Source organism: Engraulis encrasicolus, chromosome 24, assembly GCF_034702125.1.
Source record: "Engraulis encrasicolus isolate BLACKSEA-1 chromosome 24, IST_EnEncr_1.0, whole genome shotgun sequence".
NCBI lineage: Eukaryota > Metazoa > Chordata > Actinopteri > Clupeiformes > Engraulidae > Engraulis > Engraulis encrasicolus.
In genome coordinates, this window is record NC_085880.1 from 41,045,999 (window position 1) to 41,065,998 (window position 20,000).

Here is a 20,000-nt window from a genome sequence, read left to right on the forward strand (position 1 = left end):
AAGAGAAGATAAGAGACTATGAGCAAGAAGAGAGAAGGGAGGGGGGAGAAAGGAAGAAAATGACAATGGAGGGAGAGGAGAGGAGAATGAAAGAGAGGAATAAAAAGAGAGAAGAACAGAGGAAATGAGATAAAGAAGAAAGAAGAGGGAAGAAAGGAAGAAAGAGAGGAAGAAAGAAGAAAGAAGACGAGAGGAGAGGAGGCGAGCGCGGAAAGCGCGGAGCGAATATGAGAGGGGAGAGTAAGGGGGAAGAGGAAAAGTAGCTGAAGAAAACTAAGGGGAAGCAAAGGGAAGAATAGGGGACGAGGGAGAAGAGGAGCTGTGGGGACGCGGGGAAAGGGGGAAAGGGAAAGACGAAGAGAAGTGAAAGGGTAAATAATCCGAAGAGACGAGAGGAGAGGAAGGAGGGTGGAGAGAGGGGGAGGAAGAGAAAGAAGGAGAAGTGAGAAGAAGACTAGAGGGGAGAGACGAGGGAAGAAGAAGAGAAGGAAGAATAGAAGAAGGAAAGAAGAGAAAAGAGGGTCGGAGGTGAAGAGAAGAGGGATCAGAAAGGCGAAGAAAAAGAGGAGAAGTGAGAAATGAAGGAGGACGGAACTTGGAGAGAGATGAAAGAGGGTGAAGAGAAGAGATAAGAGGAAGAAAGAAGAAGAGAAGAAGAAAAAAAGGAATGAGGAGGAGATGAGAGTGGAGAGGAATGAGGGAAGAAGAAGAAGAAGAGTAAGCAGACAGAAGAAGCAGAATATGAAGTGGAAAAGGAAAGAGTAAGAGGAAGAATTATCGAGAAGGTCGGGTAGAGAGAGAGGAGAGGAGGAGGAGAGGATGGTAGTTTTGGGGATAACGATGATGGAGAGAAATGTTAATTCGAGAGGAGCGGCAGAGATAAGAAAGAAGAAGAAGAGAAAGTGAGGAGAGAGCGGCTGAGCTCCTAAGCTAGTAAATGCAGTACGAGCTAAGAGATGAGAAGATGTAAGAAGAGAAGTAGTTAAAGAGAAGGAGGAAGAGAAGAGGAGAGGAGAGGTGCTCCAAGAGGAGGAGGAAAGGAGAGAAGAGAAGAGAAGAGAAAACTAGAGAGAGAAGTGGAGAAGAAGGAAGAGAATGATAGCGCGAGAGAAGAGAAGAGGATGAGGAGAGCGAAGGACGAGGAGAGAAGAGAAGAGGAGCGGCGACCGAGAGAAGTTACAGAGAGCACTGAGAACGAGCGGAAAGAGAAGAGAAGAGGAGAGGGAGAGGAGGGCGAGAGAGGAGGAAGAGAAGAGAAGAGAAGAGAAGAGGAAGAGAGCGGCGAGAAGAGAAGAGAAGAGAGAACGAGAGGGAAGAGAATGAGAAGAGAAGAGAAGAGGAGTGAAGAGGATAAGAGGAGAGAAGGGGAGGGGAAAGAAGTGGAGAAGAGAAGAGAAGAGAAGAGAAGAGAAGAGAAGAGCAGAGAAGAGAAGAGAAGAGGAAAGAAGAGGAGAAGAGAAGAGGTGAAAACAGAGAGGCAGAAGTAAGGCAAGCAAAGGGTACAGAGGAGCACTGAAAATTCTCAAGAGAAGATTAGAGAAAATGATGGAATAAAAAAGAAGAAGAGAAAACAGGGGAGGGGGGGGTAGAGAAGACCAGAGGATGCAAGATGCAAGAGAACAGGGAGGGTGAGAGATAGAAACGAGAGGCTAGAAGAAAAAATGAATAGAAGAATCAAGAGGGGAGAAGAGAAGAGGAAGAGAGGAGGAAGAGAAGAGGAAGAGAAGAGGAAGAGAAGAGGAAGAGAGGAGGAAGAGAAGAGGAAGAGAAGAGGAAGAGAAGAGAAGGATGCTATCCTAATGCAGTGAAAGCTTCCCACAGCTCTAGCTAATGGCTGCCATTGAGGGAGAAGGGAAGACCAGACGAGAGAGAGAGAGAGAGAGAGAGAGAGAGAGAGAGAGAGAGAGAGAGAGAGAGAGAGCTGAGGAAGCTGAGAGAGACGAGGAGGAGAGGAGTGTGGAGAGAGAGAGAGAGAGAGAGAGAGAGAGAGAGAGAAAGGTATATACTGTAAATGATTAAACTACTCTGAATGTGTGTGTGTGTGTGTGCACACATGTATGCATTCATCATGCTTGTGTTGTGTTTGAGTGTGTGAGTATGTGCGCTTTAAGTGTTTATACTGTATGTGCGCTACATACACCTACTGTATGTATTTGCCAGTGGTTTTCGAACATGTGTATGTGAGCTTGTTTAGTTTAGTAGTGTGTGTGTGTGTGTGTGTGTGTGTGTGTGTGTGTGTGTGTGTGTGTGTGTGTGTGTGTGTGTGTGTGTGCACATATACGTATGTGTATTACTTATTTTTATCTACTCCCATTAGAAACAAAGAGTCCACTTTAAACATGACATGTATAATCAAACAAGGGTGGGAAAACAATATGCCTCCCCCATAAAGAGGCCAATGAATACACTCACACTCACACTCACACATTAAAAAGAGGCACTTCATTTCTCGAGACGAGCACACATACACACTGTAAAGCACAGCATAATATCAACAGCAGTTACATAGTACCTAACACAATAATGTAAATACCTGAAAATTCCTCTGATACTGTATATATGTATATCCATATAAACATACCAAATTCCTCTGATACTGTATTAACTGTTTGTATACATAAACATACCACATCCGTGTTTTTTAACTTCAGATTCATCATCTGTACTAACACACAGGGATGGGGAACCTTTTCCATTCAAGGGGCCGCTTCAAATTCCCCCAAGGGCCGTAAGGGACCTCCACGGGCTATACTATGAGCAGAAACCAGGATTTGCCCCTGCACTTTAGGCCTATATTGAGGCCAGACCCCTCTTTCTCTAGGTCCCCTGAATATAACTTAATTGTACTGCAGATGTAATTTCTAAGAATACATTACAAAACATGTCTTATTTCATGTGAAACTGCATAACTTTGAAATTATACTAGGGCCGCATAAAAGCGTAAACGGCCCTTGAGACATAGGTTCCCCACCCCTGTAGTAACATAATATCATAACAAAACTCATTCCATCGCACAAAAATCCAAAATGTGTCCCGCGTTCCAGGCAATCACGTTGTCTTCTTGCGAAAATTGCGATTGACAATGACACACAGTCATATTGCACAGTCTCATAATTGTAGACTCGTGTTATGGCCTGTGAGCAGCAGTGGTCTGGTATCTGATACAGCTGCTCCCGGGGCCTTGTCATTGCTTTAATGTAAGAGAGTGGGTTTTTGAGCATTCTATAAAAAGAATGTGTTCTATAACAATGCAAGATTCTACAATTCCATATTGTATTGAATGACGCCCAGAATTCTATAGAACTTTCACCGCCCGAACATTCCCGTCACACCGGTGTGACGGTACACTCTTAAAGGTTAACAAGTGAAGAGCTTTGTTGCAAAATGACTTTTTTGGAACATTTTGGGAAATCAACAATTTTTGTATTGGGCATTACATTGCATTGCATTGCAAAATGCATTTCATAAAGGTTTAAAAAGTATGTTCCCAAAATTATTTAACCCATTGACGCCTAAAGCACCTGCAAAAAAATGGGTGCTGAATGCCTGAGCCCTTTTTAAGAAAAGCTGCCCTCAGCCTATAAAAACCTAAATATCTCAGCTTCTGAAGCACTTAAAAATATGCACTAAGTTGCATTTAAATGCTAAAACCTTAATCTTTCATTACAATGTGTTCATCCATCTCAAACAAACAGAGATTATCAATAAAGTTGTCTCAAATCTCATGAGCGTGAATGTTGCATAATGCAGCTCCAGGCGCCAGGGCCAATGTTGCGCAACGCAACATCAGGCATCAATGGGTTAATAGCAAGAATTCACGCATAGGTGATAGGATGACTGAACAGTCAACTCCAATAACAAAATGCAAACGTCAAAAAATGGCGTTTAAATCATTTTGAAACAAAACTCTTCGAGTCACATAGTAGTCTTCCACACTGAGTTTCCACTGCTCTTGCATGGGGGTTTTAGGGGGACTCTCACTTGCTTGGTTGCTACAGCAGATGCAAAGAGAGGGCCTTCAGGGTAGCTCAGTGGCACTGTAATGTCGTCACGGCATAGGCCACCAACTGTCGAAGATGCTCTGAGACGTAGCACTCTACATATCTAAAGCCCTGTGTGTGTGTGTTGCTGTGACTGTGTGACTGTGTGACTGTGTGTGTGTGTGTGTGTGTGTGTGTGTGTGTGTGTGTGTGTGTGTGTGTGTGTGTGTGTGTGTGTGTGTGTGTGTGTGTGTGTGTGTGTGTGTGTGTGTGTGTGTGTGTGTGTGTGTGTGTGTGTGTGTCGCCAGTCGAGTGGCAATGAAGGCTCATGATAATGTCTGAACAGCCCTCTAACAAACACATTAAGCATCAGTTTGTTTTTGTGCTCTGACACAAAATCAAAACAGCCATAAAAACAACCTAAAACAAATTGTAAACAGCAAGAGAAAACACTGCACCCACAACCTTTTACAATAAAAGGAAGACTGTGTAGTCAAGTACAAAAATGCAGTATATCATCAACATCACACAAAAAAGATCATCAAAACATTTCATATTTTATCTACAATGGCTAATTTTCGTTTAAGTTATGTGCTTATGATTGACTGCTAACGCCGTAAAAGCTACATTTTGTGAAATACAAAGTATCAACAGGATCTTCTACTGTAGAAATAGCAGAAGAAGGGAAGTCGAGGATTAACCCTTGCATGTACCTCCCATGTTGATGTGGGGAGAAGAGAGGAGGGGAGAGGAGAGGAGAGAAAAGGAGGAGAGGAGAAGAGAGGAGAGGGAAAAAGAGAAGATGAGGAGGAGAGGACATGTAAGAAAAAGAGTCTGAGGAGAGCAGAAGAGAGAATTACAGACAGGGTGTAATGGTGGAAAAGAAAAGAACAGACAAAAAGAAGAAAAAGAGAACATGGACAGAGAGAATTTGACAGAAAAGAAGCCAATAAAACCCAGAGGTAACACTTTAGAATAATGGATGCAAAAAAGCATTATAAAGACTTCATAAATAATTAACTATTGATGAACAAAACATTAACAAACGTTTGTAAATGACTAGGAAATGTAAACAAATGCTTGTAAATGACTAGGAAATGCTATGTTAATATTTTATATTTATCAAACATTTACAAGTTGCTTGTAAATGAATAAAATACTCTGTTATAAGGTGTGTAAAATCTTGCAGATATCATTTGTAGATATTTTATAAAGCATTAATAAAGCTTAGTTAATAATAAAAACATTTGTTAATGTTTTATTCATCATTAGTTAATTATTTGCTGAGTCTTTACTAAGGAACATTATTATAAACCCAGAAGAGTGGAAGAAGTCGAGAATAGTCAAAGTACTGTAAAGGAGGGTCCCAAGGCAACTCTGCTGTTGACACAAGCGTGTGGCACAAATAAAAACAAAGGACTCAACAGCAGAGAAGCTTCTGGACCCTGCTTTACTTTGTTTAAAGGGACACTATGTGAGATTTTTAGTTGTTTATTTCCAGAACTCATGCTGCCCATTCATTAATTTTACCTTTTCATGAATACTTACCACCAGCATCAAATTCTAAGTATTCATTATGACTGGAAAAATTGCACTTTTCATACATGAAAAGGGGGATGTTCTCCATGGTCCGCCATTTTGAATTTCCAAAAATAGCCATTTTTAGCTGCAAAAATGACTGTACTTGGACCATACTAGAAAATATTTGTTTATTACTTAGTAAACGTTCATGTAAAGGTCAAATTCGGCAATTGGCAGCCCAGTTTCAATGAGCAGCATAGTTGCAGTACCTTTTTTGACCATTTCCTGCACAGTGTCCCTTTAATTTCCCCCTTCTCCCTTGAAGAGCACCTGCACTACACTATTGACTGAGACCCAAGGCAGCGCTCCCCCCTATCTCTCTGTTTATTAAATAGTCATAGAGTGCCAGCCAGTGAATCGTATGCAGCTCTCCACAGAAGGACGAGGCTTGGAATAATATTGCTGCCCAACAAAGAACCAGATGAACCAAACACTAGGGATGCACCGATACCGATACTGGTATCGGTATCGGCACCCGATACTGCTCATTATACTCGTACTCGTACTCGTCAAGCACTTGCCGATACCAGCTACGAGTACTACTATTACTCTAGAACAGTGTTTCCCAACCAGGGGTACGTGTACCACTAGGGGTACGCGAGCACACTGAAGGGGGTACTTGGAAAAATGTCATTTTTACAAATGCATGGAGCATGGTCACACTTAAATAGAAAAAGCGATGTAAAACACAAGTTAGGGGGTACTCGTGGCACAACAAAAAGGCTCGGGGGGTACATGAGACAAAAAAGGTTGGGAAACACTGCTCTAAACAATGCAAAATCTTGTCATGTTCTGTGGACTTGAAATCAGCATGGAAAAAAGTGCCACCTCATACATTTACTAACATTTGAATCTAAATGGAAATGGACAATAAAATATCACAGGTGGAAAAAAACAAGGCCATGCATTTATTTTCATTGTATTTTGGTGGTAAAAGGTATCGGTATCGGTACTCGGTATCGGCAAGTACACACATTAATGTACTCGTACTTGTATCGGTTTTCAAAAAAGTGGTATCGGTGCATCCCTACCAAACACCACCACCACCCGCCTCTGTTGGGAGGTGTTTTTAAGCCCTTACACTCCTCCACGTTGTTTTGGGTTACACTTCCTTTTACTGTCCCACATTAATTAGTTACATTTCAGCAAAGCATGTAACCGCATGTAACTTTATGTTCTTGTACCATAAGGTTAGGGTTAGGTACTGTAAGTAGGCCTGAAGTACAGGGTAAGAACACAATATTACATGGTGATATGTGTAGATGAACTCAAATAGAAACAAAAATACAGTAATGTATTCCCCAGCTTTTGTTTGAAGGCAAGTTTATAGACCTTGGTAACAAGCGCCTCATAACTATAGTGACTGTGGTTATTGTCTCGTGTTCTGGGGTGCATTTCTCGAAACCATAGTTGATAACTACGCTGTAGTTCAATAACCTAAATGCACAAAAATGCCTCTTTGATGTCAACATTACGGTACAGTATACAGCGCTTGTTGCCAGGACTATAATGGCCACATTTTTCCCTTTTCACTATCTTTTCTTCTACTCCCTTCTTCTTCTTCTCCTTCATCATGAGTCTCTCCTTCACTCTCAGAGAGGGATGGTTGCTATGTAGTCATCATCATCGCTTAGCTCCCTCTGCACTCCCCGTCCTGCCACTCGCGCTCTAGACTCCCCCATTCCTCCTCCTCGTCCTCCGCTCTCCTGCTCCTCCTCCTCCTCCTCATCATCCTCCTCTTCGTCCTCCTCCTCGTCTTCCTCCGCCTCAGCTCTTGGTGCCGAGCGGTAGTGAGCCCGGCCTCCTCCTACTCCTCTGTTCCCACCTACTCCACCTCCTCCTAGGCCTTCGTGTGGGGGCGACCTCCCCTTCGCTCCGGATGATGACGACGACTCCCTTCCACCGGCCCCACCAGTTGTAGCGGTCACTCGTACCACGGTACCACCACCACCCACCGTCCCCGTCCCCGCCACCCCAGCCCCAGGCCGCCTTCTCCTGGGGGGCCCCCAGACGAAGTTCTCGGGCGGCTGGTAGTGGCGCTGGGCGTAGCGCAGGAGGGCGCGTCGCTGGGCGCGGTCGCGCAGGGTGTAGACAAAGTACTCGAGGGCGCTGTGGCGCATGTTGGGCAGCGTGCCCTCCACCAGGGCTTCCTTCAGCAGCTGGCGCACCAGCGGGGGCTTGAAGGCCTCGAACCCGAGCTCGCCCAGGCTCTTCAGGATCCGCGTGATGCGCAGGTAGTTATGCTGAGACCTGGAGGAGGAGGAGGAGAAGAGAGGGGGAGGAGAGGAGAGGAGAGGGAAATATGAGTTATTATGAGTGTAGGAGCCAAAATGTATGGTCTCTTTTGGATGTTATGTTTTTGTTTTCCACTGGGTGGCGCATGTTCATTACTTATCAGGTCAGGTATAAAGGTAGGAACTGATGTGTTGTTGGTCAGGTGTCCTACCCGGAAGGGCAAAGGGTTTTGACCGCTAAGGCAACGCTAGCGGCCTGTGTGACTACTGTACCTGCTGATGTATTGGACTCGTTGGAATAAATGGATCGCCTTGATTCAACTTGAAGACCGTTTACAGGCGTTTTGTTTTGGTTCACAGTAAGTCAACAGTGTAGCTTAGCCACAAACTTTTGGTAACATCTAGCGCGTCAGCCATAGCCACCACCCGCGTTTGGGCACCTCAGTAGTTCCGTGTCAGTACAGAACTCCTTTAACATTAGTCAAAACCCTGCGATAGTTGGTAATTAGTTCGCATGTCGGAGTCTTCTGCGCTTGTGGATTAAGGAGCATGAAGAGCTTTCATTGTGGATTATTCGTTTGGATTCGTGGGCAATGACAAGGAGTTTCGGTTCGATGTGGAGTGGATACCATACGAGAGCAGCTGTCAACATCAGCTGATGACTGGCGCCCGACGAAAGAGGTATTGTGTAGCGCTACACTTTAATGGCCATTTAAATCTTTTATTTTGTGTGCACACAGTACCCGGGTACCAAACAAAAGCAGTGCATAAAATGCCGGCAGACATTTGACTTTGGGATTCGTGCGTCGTTCGGACTGATTGACTTTGCGTTGCGTTACTGATTTCGATTTTTGTTTACGCCGACCTTTTTTTCGGCTACATCGAACTGTCGTCTTTTTCCTTTGAACTCTCGTTACAATGGACGTGCGTGATACACAACAAACCGCTGCTCGTAAACCTAGTAGTGTTGTTTGTGGCGATCAGCAAAGCAAGCGTGCAAACGCTCTTGCTGATAAACTTGTAACTTTGCAGGCAGACAGAAAATTAAAATTGGACAATGCAAGTGTTATTAGGAAATCAATTGACGGTTTAAAACATGACATTCCTCAGTTACAAAAGGCTCTGAAATGTTTGGTGGAAAATTGTAATGATGCAAAACGCATTCATGAATCACTGTTGAGTTTATTACCTGTTGAAGAGCAAGAAAAGCACGATATTTGGTTTAAAGCAAAAATGATCTCAAACAATGATGCTATTTCTGAAATTAAGGGTTTTCTGGCTAAGGGCTCTGAAAATGTTCATACTGGTTTGCCTACTGTTTTGAATGCTGGTTTGCCTACTGAAAATAATGCTGATGCTGATACTGATGCTAGGGGCCCTGTGAATGTGAATGATGAGGTTAAGGTTGTGCAGGATGCTGATGCAGCAGGTGTGCTTGTGAATGGTGAGGCTAAAGCTGTAAATGAAAATGCTGAAGCTGGCACTGGTATTAACCCAACTGACAGCATTTCCAATGTGGCTAGCAGGAAGTCACATAGGAGTGGTAATAGTGGCAGGTCAAGCACACACTCAGCCAGGAAGCTGGCCCAGGCAGACAGAGCGGCGCTGGTTGCTCGCCAAGCTGTTTTGAAGGAGAAACATGCCATTGAGGAGCAGGAGCAACAGCTGAGGAGGAGAAGGGAGCAGCTTGATCTGGATGCTGACTTGGCGGCATCAGAAGCTAAGCTAGCAGTGCTGCATGCCTCTGACGGAAGGAGTCACTCAGCAGCGCCCTCTGATGGCATGAATTCGTACTTGCAGAAGGAGAAAGTGAAAGTGGCTAACCTTAATCCCAATGCAATGGAATTTAAACTTGCTCTACCACAGCAAAAAACACACCTGTCCGTTAAAGGCCCACTACCACCTAGCAACATACTGTCAACAGAAGCATGCAGGAAACAGACTGAGCAGTGGTGCAATGACGTTCTAAAACAATACCCTATTAGTAGAGCGGCTACAGGAAAAATCGTGCAAATTATGATACAAGCGTGAAATTCGGCAAGTATGTGCTCAAGAACAATATGATCAGATCTACCTGATTGGCCACTTGAAATGGCGGCCATTTTCCAAGATGGCCGCCAAAAAAGACACCAGAAATTGATTTATTGCATAGAATTGACCTAGAAAATTATCATACAAGCATGAAATTCAACATGTATGTGCTCAAGTACAATATGATAAGATCTACCTGATTGGCCACTTGAAATGGCGGCCATTTTCCAAGATGGCCGCCAAAAAAGACACCAGAAATTGATTTATTGCATGTAATTGACCTTGGAAATTATGATACAAGTATGAAATTCAACATATATGTGCTCAAGACCAATACAATCAAATCTACCAGATTGGCCACTTCAAATGGCGGCCATTTTCTAAGATGGCCGCCAAAAAGGACCCCAGAAATAGATTTATTGCATAGAATTGACCTAGAAAATGATGATACAGGCATGAAATTCAACATGTATGTGCTTAAGACCAATATGGTCAAATCTACCTGATTGGCCACTTGAAATGGTGGCCATTTTCCAAGATGGCCGCCAAAAAAGACCCCAGAAAGTGATTTATTGCATAAAATTGACCTACAGTAGTATGATACAAGCATGAAATTCAACATGTATTTGCTTAAGACCAATACGATCAAATCTGTCTGATTTGCCATTTGCAATGGTGGCCATTTTCCAAAATGGCCACCATGAAAAACTCTAAAAATGGATTTGTTGCACAGAATTGAGAAAGGAAATTATGATACAAGCACAACCAAGAAATTTGGCACTTATGTGCTTAAGACCAGCACAATACATTCTAAGTAATTTTCCAGTTTAAATGACAGCGATTTTCCAAGATGGCCGCCAAAAAATACCATAGAAATGGATTTGTTGCACAGGATTGATCAAGCAAGTTATTATACAAGCATCAATTTTGGCATGAATGTGCAAAAAAAAAACAATACAATCAAATCTTCCTGACTCGCCACTTGAAATGGAAGCCATTTTATAATATGGCCACAAAAAAGGCTGAATTTAGCCCAAAGGTGAGCAAAAAATGATGATACAAGTATGTAATTTTGTGTGTTTGTGCTTAAGAGCAATAGGCCTATAATCAAATCCACTCATTTGCAACTTGAGAATGTATGGTAGCCATTTTTAAAAGATGGCCATCAAAGAAGACACTAGAACTTCATTAATTGCAATTAATCTAGCAGATGTGGCCCAAATCAATGTTAACATTCACTGTTTGAATTTCCAATGATTTCATCATAGAAGGAAACACAATCAAGGAAAAAGGCATATAACTATAGGCTACCAATGGTAACCCCAGCTCTCTGAGGCATATGAACCAGACATCTCACTATGGGTAACGCCCGCGACCATTTGCCAAAACTTGCTTTCAATCTTGTCGTCATGCCAATGAGCTGCGCAGCTTGAGATCCTGCCCTCTCGGAGACAAAGCCCAGGTGCACTGGGCTCTGAGCTTGAGCTTGTGGGTGAGTGTAGCAATCTAGTGAGATGTCTCGTTCATCTCCCTCAGAGAACCAGAGTTACCCTCTGTAACCTATAGTTCTCTTTCTGTAGAAACACTCGACATCCAACTATGGTTATTGAAAAACTCCAGATTGAGTTGCCTTTACCTATGCGCAAACAAAAGCTTAGCCGGGGCACAGACCATTCTCCTGCCGATGCCCAGAGCTGTTGAAGGCGAAGAGGCAGCGTCCATCAGCAGTGATAAGCATCATGCTCACCCAACGCGCAGCCCGAGACGCAACAGCCGCCCAAGGGCCCAGGGTCTTAGTTCCGAACCCGAAAAAGAGAGGCTAGGCACCAGGCGCACAAAGGCAGCGTCCGGACATCCAATACCACGGAGAGCACGCAGTGGAGGGAAACCAGGGCACGGAAACCACCCGTCTGGGTGTAACCGATGTGCAGGTGGAGCCCACAGAGGTGTAGCGAGGCCCCCAATACCAAGTGGTATTCCCCAATAGCAGACCAGGCCTTGGCACAAGGGGGAATTTCCAGCATGTTCAGTACACAACATCCGCAGGTGCAATCGTGCTGGCAGAAAAGACCATTCTCTATCAGGGCCGTAGGTCCAAGTTGCGGACGGAAAACCTAGTAGCAACCACCACCACAGCAAGCTGGCCAAGCCAGCCCCGATAGATACCCGTTTGAGGGCACACACTATGGTTCCTGAAGTCCAAGGGGGACATCAAAGATACACTTCCCCTCGATCATGCATCCTGGTCGAGCAGGGGCCTGAGATACTTCATTGGAGAAGTATGGTCTATCTAACCACGGTCGCCCTACCCAGGGACAGCACTCCAGGCAGCACAATTGACACTCGCGCTCCTGCTGAGCGAATGAGACACACACAGTAAGGGGTGACCGACCCAAAGGGAGACACGGGTAATGCGTCCTATTAGGAGAGGCGAGGATCCAGGTGGTCTTGACACGATCAGCCTTCTCACCCTCGGGTAGAGGGCGCAACTGACTAGAGAAGTTGCGTTCCACAGAATGTTCCACAGCCTCTGGGAGGAGGCTCTTATCTTTGAATGTTCCAGGCTGACAAGCCAAAGCCATTATGTGATAGCTAAATCAAACATGTTAATGTCCAAGAGCAAATAAACTAAATTCATGACAATGCTTGTTTTTGGTGTACCTTTTGTTTAACAGCAATATCGAGAGAACCACGAATTGCTGTTATTGACATATTATTACCACAGTGTCATCGTATTATTAGCATTATTAGCATCTCATAACCTGGCATTAGCATGTCATCACCATGCTATTTGTGTGTCATACTGTGAGTGGCTTATGTGTCATTGCAGAATATTTGTAATATCTTTATCATTTCATCAACCATGCTAACATATTTAAGGAGAGTGAACAATTATTTCCACCGAATTTGCAATATGCACATATGACATTTGCACATTTCTAGGGTCTTTTTGGCCGTCATCTTGGAAAATGGCCAGCATTTTAAGTAGCAAATAAAGTAGACTTGATTGTAGGCCTATTGGTCTTAATCGCATACAAGCCGGGTCGCATACAAGCCGAGTTTCATCATAAATTGCTTGGACAATTCTGTGCAATAGATCATTTTCTAGGGTCTTTTAGTTTTTTGGCAGCCATCTTAGAAAATGGCCGCCATTTCGAGTGAGTAATTGGGTAAATTTGATTGCACTGGTCTTAAGCACATACATGTTGAATTTCATGCTTGTATCATAATTTGCTAGGTCAATTCTATGCAATAAATCAATGTCTGGGGTCCTTTTGGCGGCCATCTTGGAAAATGGCCACCATTTCAAGTGGCCAATCTGGTAGATTTGATCGTATTGATCTTAAGCACATACATGCTGAATTTCATGCTTGTATCATAATTTTCTAGGTCAATTCTATGCAATAAATCAATTTCTGGGGTCTTTTTTGGCGGCCATCTTGGAAAATGGCTGCCATTTCAAGTGGCCAATCGGGTATGTAGCAACCCAATGTAAGTAGGCTGCCGGATGTGAGTGCCCGGATATCCGCCCGAGTATTTGCATGCATTTGCATTCATTTCCACCATCAGGAATGCTTTGCGGTACCACAGCTACCCAATGTGAGTCGCGCTGTGTCGCCTGACTGTCCCTTTAATATGATTGTAGCCTAGGCCTACCGTAACAACTCGGCCTCGGCCCCCGCCGCAAATATCCACCACACCCGTTATCTTTTTTTCGTATCCAATACTTGCACATTAAGAGTGACAATTCCGTCATGGATGTTTAAACGATATGTGCGAATGCAGTCATGTTGAATTTAGGGTGGCCAAACCAAGCCATGTCATGAAGAACGTGCATCACATTATTTAAACAGCTCGTGTAAACAGTTATCCTGAGTGCCCGTGTCTTTTTGGAGATCGGAGGCTTGATGAGCAAAGAGATGGGAGAGAAATCAGTTGTGCGCGCGCACACACATCTGCACAATATCACCGGACACGAACACCGGACACTGGCTCCAATATTTCAGCGTCCCGTTTGATTCTGTGNCAAGTTTATGTAGCACAATCAAATGCATAGGCTATGTCTAAGTGATAGTCTCTAGTCTCCAATGTGCCTAGTTTCACGTGTTGTTGGCATCACCAAATAATCTGCACAATATGCGGCATATTTAGACCGTGCTACATTTAGACCGGGTAAAGTATCGAGCATGGTCTGTCCCTTCAATAATATTAAGAGTGTCCTATAACAACTCGGTCTCGGCCCCCTCCGCAAGTATCCTCCACCACGAAGGTCCTCTGATGTTGTGACCGTTTTAGGATATTTTCATATAATACAGAAATAAGAGTGCGCGCGCGCCTCTGATTGTATCTAGACAAGGAGGGAGAATGACTCCGATATTTATATTCAGCGCCCAGTTTAATTCTGCACTGACACTTTTAAATGTACATGGCACAATGAGTGGGCTATGTCTAAATGCACTAGGCAGGCTCTAGTCACCAATCTGGCTTTGTTGTTTCGGCATCACCAATAATAGCCTAATGACACAATATGCGGCATGGTTTCGCGTGTTGTTTTTGCACCACCAAATAATAACTACACAATATGCGGCATAGCTGCTGTTTTCTAACTCAGAGAGAAGGCTATGTCCAGATATTCTTTTAACTTGTATGATATCCTGATGTTATGTTTCACTAATGTAAGGAGTAAAACTCAGAAACGTCCCGAGTGCTAGCTACATTTAGACTGGGTAAACTCGTGACTTTAATGCCTTCCGAAACGGGCTATTCCAGTGTCTGTGACAGTGCATCTATTTTAGGCTATAGTCTTGTGCAAAACTTTTTATTTAACATTGCGAATGGGCAGGATGATTTGCTTAGACACGCACGTGCTTCAGAGCAGCTAGAACTGTGCAAGGTGACTGCTGCAGTTTTCAGCTCAGTCCTCCTGAGTAATAAAAACAAAATAATGCCGACGAGAAAGTAACGCCGTTATCTTTTGATGGATTCCCTTTGGGTGCCCGGTTGAGACAGTTTAATTTTCACACCCAAATCAATTCGGTTTTAAGTTATAATTTCATTTTTTTAAATTATTTTTTTTATTTTGATGTTATTGGTCACCGGGCCTATTCTTTTGATTGGGAGATCAAGGAACTCTGGTGTCGCCGAAACGGCGATGTGCTGTGGGCTCTTTACGCACGGCACCTATGTCCCTTCCATCTTCAGTCAGACTCAAATCGGACCGAAATCAAGTAGCTGAGGTTAAACTGTCGTAAATACACTACCGAAATCGAGTAGCTGAGGTAAAATAGACGTAAATACTCGGGCGGATATCCGGGCACTCACATCCGGCAGCCTACTGACATTGGGTTGCTACAGGCCAATCAGGTACATTTGATCATATTGGTCTTAAGCACATACATGTTGAATTTCATGCTTGTATCATCATTTTCTAGGTCAATTCTATGCAATAAATCAATTTCTGGGGTCTTTTTTGGCAGCCATCTTGGAAAATGGCCGCCATTTCAAGTGGCCAATCAGGTAGATTTGATCGTATATGTCTTAAGCACATACATGTTGATTTTCATGCTTTTATCATAAATTCCTAGGTCAATTCTATGCAATAAATCCATTTCTGGAGCCCTTTTTGGCGGCCATCTTGGAAAATGGCCACCATTTCAAGTGGCCAATCAGGTAGATTTGATTGTATTGGTCTTAAGCACATACCTGCCAAGTTTCATGCTTGTATCATAATTTGCACGATTCAAGCCAAATTGGCCTTGTAGCCGCTCTACTATATGCCTCAGCTACCACATGGAGCATCACATGGAGCACCACATGGAACATCACATGGACAACAACCACAGCATGTGAGGCCTGTGCAACCGTCTCCCATTACTAATGCCTCGCACAACACAGCAAACTCACCGGACCTACTGGAAATCATGCAAAGGCAAAATGACATCACAGCCGCTCTGGTCCATGAACAGCGCATCTCGTCTCTACCGTCAAGAGAGATACCAGTGTTCGATGGTGACCCTCTCCAGTTTCGGCCGTTCATGAAGGCCTTCGAACAGGGTGTGGAGAGTAAGGCTGGCAAAGGAGACTGCCTTTACTACTTAGAGCAGTTCACCACAGGTCAGCCCCAGGAATTGGTGCGCAGCTGCCAGCATATGGTGCCCGAGCGTGGCTATGTAGTGGCAAAGGGCCTCCTCACTGAGCACTTCGGCAACCCATACAAGTTGGCAACCGCCTACATGAATAAGGCTTTGGCCTGGCAAGCCGTTAAAGCAGAAGATACGAAGGCACTGCAGGCCTACTCTTTGTTTTTACGTGGCTGTTGTAACGTCATGCATGAGCTGAGCTATGTACAGGAACTGGACATGCCTGTAAACATGAGGACCATTCTCTCGAAGCTGCCATTTAAAATGAGAGAACAGTGGCGCACTACAGCCCATGACATCATGGAGAAAACGCATGACCGAGCTCACATCTTTGACCTGGTGCAGTTCATTGAGCGACGTGTCAGAATTCTGTCTGACCCCTTGTTCGGCGATATACAGGATCCACCCTACGCCTCACCTATGACTGGGCCGCTGTCAAAGTTGAAGCCCCAGCCTAGGAGCAGCGTAAGGGGAAACATTGTAGCTGCAACAGACGCGTCTGATGAAAGCCAGGACCAGACTCAAGATGAGGATGAGGAGGAAGTGAAATGCCTGTGCTGTGATCGTCGCCATCTGGTGGAGGAATGCAGGCAGTTCAGAGGCAAGAAGCACAAGGACAAAATTCTTCTCCTGAGGCAGAAGGGAGCTTGCTTTGCCTGTTTGCGCACTGGACACATGAGCAAAGACTGTGAGCAGCGCTTGATATGTCAAACTTGTGGAAAGTCTCATCCAACTGTGCTTCATATTAAACAGCAGCAGACCACAGAACAGTCCAAAGATTCTGCGGACACCCAGCAGTCCTCCAGCGATATATGTGCGCATGCAGGGGCCGGTAGAGACCAGTGTGTACTGTCCATTCTACCTGTGAAGCTGAAGTCTGCCAAGGGAAGCCGCATCATAACAACTTATGCCTTCCTAGACCCTGGTAGCTCAGCTACATTTTGCTCTGAACACCTCATGCAAAAACTCAATCTTACAGGCAAGAAAACCAGCCTCCTGTTGAGGACAATGGGGCAAGAAAAGGCTGTTTCTGCGTACACCCTGTCTGGTCTAGAGGTCTCAGGGGTGAACGGTGACAACTTTTATCCCCTGCCCGAGGTATTCACACAGAAGAAAATGCCGGTCACTGTGGAAAACATGATCACATCTAAGGATCTGGCTAGGTGGCCCCACTTGTCAAAGGTGCACATCCCAAATGTGAAGGCGGGTGTTGGCCTGTTGATTGGCACCAACGCACCCAGACTACTGGAGCCCTGGGAGGTCATCAATAGCCACAACAACAGTCCGTTTGCGACACGTTCAGTCTTAGGTTGGTCTGTGAACGGGCCTCTGAGTGGAAGCAGTGGCGCGCCAACACCATCTGCCACAGTGAACCGCATCTCACTTCAAACACTTGAACAGATGCTGGTGAGTCAATACAACCATGACTTCACTGAAAAGACTTCGGAGGAAAAGGAAATGTCTAGAGATGACCTCAAGTTTCTGGAGACAATGGACCAGTCAGCAAAACTGCAGGATGGAAAGTACTGCCTGAAGTTGCCGCTCAAGAGGAAAGAGGTGTCTTTGCCCAACAACATTTCTGCAGTGAAGCAGAGGATGCAGGGCCTGAGGAGAAGGTTTCTAAATGACCATCAGTATGCTGACTTTGTGAATGGCCTTATCAGCAACAACTATGCAGAACCTGTGCTGCTGCCAAAGCGTCAAGGTGAACCTGGAAGAGTTTGGTACATTCCCCATCACTCAGTCCATCACCCAAAGAAAGGTACCCTTCAGGTGGTGTTCGACTGTGGTGCCACCTACCAAGGTGCATGCTTGAACAAAGAGCTGCTTCAGGGGCCTAACCTCACAAGCTCCTTACTGGGAGTCCTGCTGCGCTTCAGAGAGGAACCTGTGGCGTTTATGGGTGACATACAGGCAATGTTCCATCAGGTGAAGGTCGCAGAGGAAGACAGAGATTTCCTCCGCTTTCTGTGGTGGCCGAACGGAGACATCACTCAGGAGCTGCGGCAGTACAGGATGACCGTTCACTTGTTTGGTGCTGTATCCTCGCCAAGCTGTGCTAGCTACGCACTGAGGAAAACCGCTGACGACCACCAGTCTGAATTCCCCGCTGCTGTATGCAAATCCGTCAAGGAAAACTTTTATGTCGACGACTACTTGAAAAGCTCTGCCACAGAAGCAGATGCTATTCAGACCATCAAGGACCTGACTGCACTGTGTCAGAAGGGAGGCTTCACCCTGGAGAAGTTTGTCAGCAACAGCCGTGCTGTCTTGCAGGCCATTGCAGCCGAAAGAAGGGCTAAGGAGTTAAAGGAACTGGATCTTGACCGTGACAATCTGCCAGTAGAGAGAGCCCTAGGTCTACTCTGGTGCGTGGAAACTGACTCATTCCGTTTCAAGATCGAACTGAAGCAACAGACACTTACCAGACGTGGTATGTTGTCCACCATCAGCTCAGTGTATGACCCTCTGGGTTTCCTGGCCCATGTCACATTACCTGCTAAGATCATGCTACAGGAGCTATGCAGGAGAGGGTGTGGATGGGATGATTCCTTGCCACCTGACATCTCATGCCAGTGGAACTCTTGGCTGGAGGACTTGGACCTGCTCAACACCTTCAAGATATCCAGGTGTGTCAAGCCAGCAACGTATGGCAAGGTTGCTCAAGCCCAACTACATCATTTTGCCGACACCAGCGAAGCTGAAGCTGGTTATGGGACCGTGACATACGTGAGGATTTGGAATGAGCAAGGTCAAGTACAAGTCTCCTTTCTGCTTGGCAAAGCCAGAGTAACACCACTGAAGGCAGTGACAATTCCACGGCTTGAACTGACTGCAGCAGTTCTCGCTGTGAGGATGGACTCGATGTTGAAGGAAGAATTGAAGTGGACATTCAAGGATTCTGTCTTCTGGACGGACAGTACTTCAGTCCTCAAATACATTAAGAACGAGGATAAGAGATTTCACACGTTCGTGGCCAACAGGATCTCCACTATCAGAGAGTCATCAGAACCAAAGCAATGGAGGCATGTCTGCTCCAAAGACAATCCAGCTGACGACGCGTCAAGGGGATTGAGGGTGGCAGGTTTCCTGAAGACCAGTAGGTGGTGGGAAGGGCCTGCATTTCTTTGGAAGCATGAGGAGGACTGGCCTAACAATGTCTGTGACGTTTCCCTGAGTGCTGATGACAAGGAGGTGAAGAGAGAGGCAGCCACGAATGCCATCAACGTGTGCAATGCTGTTACACCAACTGACCAGCTCATTAGCTATTTCTCTGACTGGAAGAGGCTCAAGAAAGCAGCTGCTTGGTTTCTACGTTTGAAGGCCGTTCTATTGGAGAAGGCTCGCTGGAGAAAACAGCTAAAGGGGCCTGTGGCAAGTCAGTCGAGTAAAGCTGATGGCCAAAGTTTGGCTGTGACACCCAGGGGTAACATCCTAACAGTAGACGATATGCTGGAGGCAGAGAATGCAGTAGTGCGCTATTCCCAGCAGCAGCAGTTCAAGGAGGAGATTGCTGCGCTGTCCTCCGCAAAGGCAGCAGTGAGTCGCCAAAGTCCCCTGTACAAGCTTGACCCAGTCTTGGTCGATGGCCTAGTAAGAGTTGGAGGAAGGCTGAGTAGAGGAGCGATGCCAGAGGAGTCCAAACATCCTATTATCCTCAGCAAAGGGCAGCACCTCGCAGCACTCATCCTCAAACATGTCCATCAGAGCCTAGGTCATGCTGGTCGTGCACATGCTGTGTCATCTGTGAGGAAAAGGTTCTGGATTACTAAAGCCAATGCAGCCATCAGGAAAGTAATCTCAGATTGCACTTTCTGCAAACGTTACCATGGCCGTCTCCTGGAACAAAAGATGGCGGATCTTCCAGAGGTGCGGATCCAGCCAGACTTGCCCCCCTTCACCAACACTGGGGTAGACTACTTCGGTCCTGTGGAGGTAAGAAAAGGAAGAGGAACTTGCAAGCGGTATGGAGCCATATTTACCTGCTTAGCCAGCAGAGCAGTACATCTGGAGGTGGCAGCTTCCCTGGAAAC

The 20,000-nt window shown here is 45.3% G+C and overlaps 1 protein-coding gene across 1 annotated transcript in view; it reads right to left on the reverse strand.

Moving 5' to 3' along the window:
- Positions 1–20,000, reverse strand: part of ogfrl1 (opioid growth factor receptor-like 1) — a 72,445-nt gene that overhangs the window by 2,230 nt on the left and 50,215 nt on the right. The window contains exon 7 of the mRNA XM_063191294.1: positions 7,391–7,811. Within this exon, the coding sequence (XP_063047364.1) occupies positions 7,391–7,811 (421 nt within the window). The remainder of the gene's footprint in view (positions 1–7,390; positions 7,812–20,000) is intronic.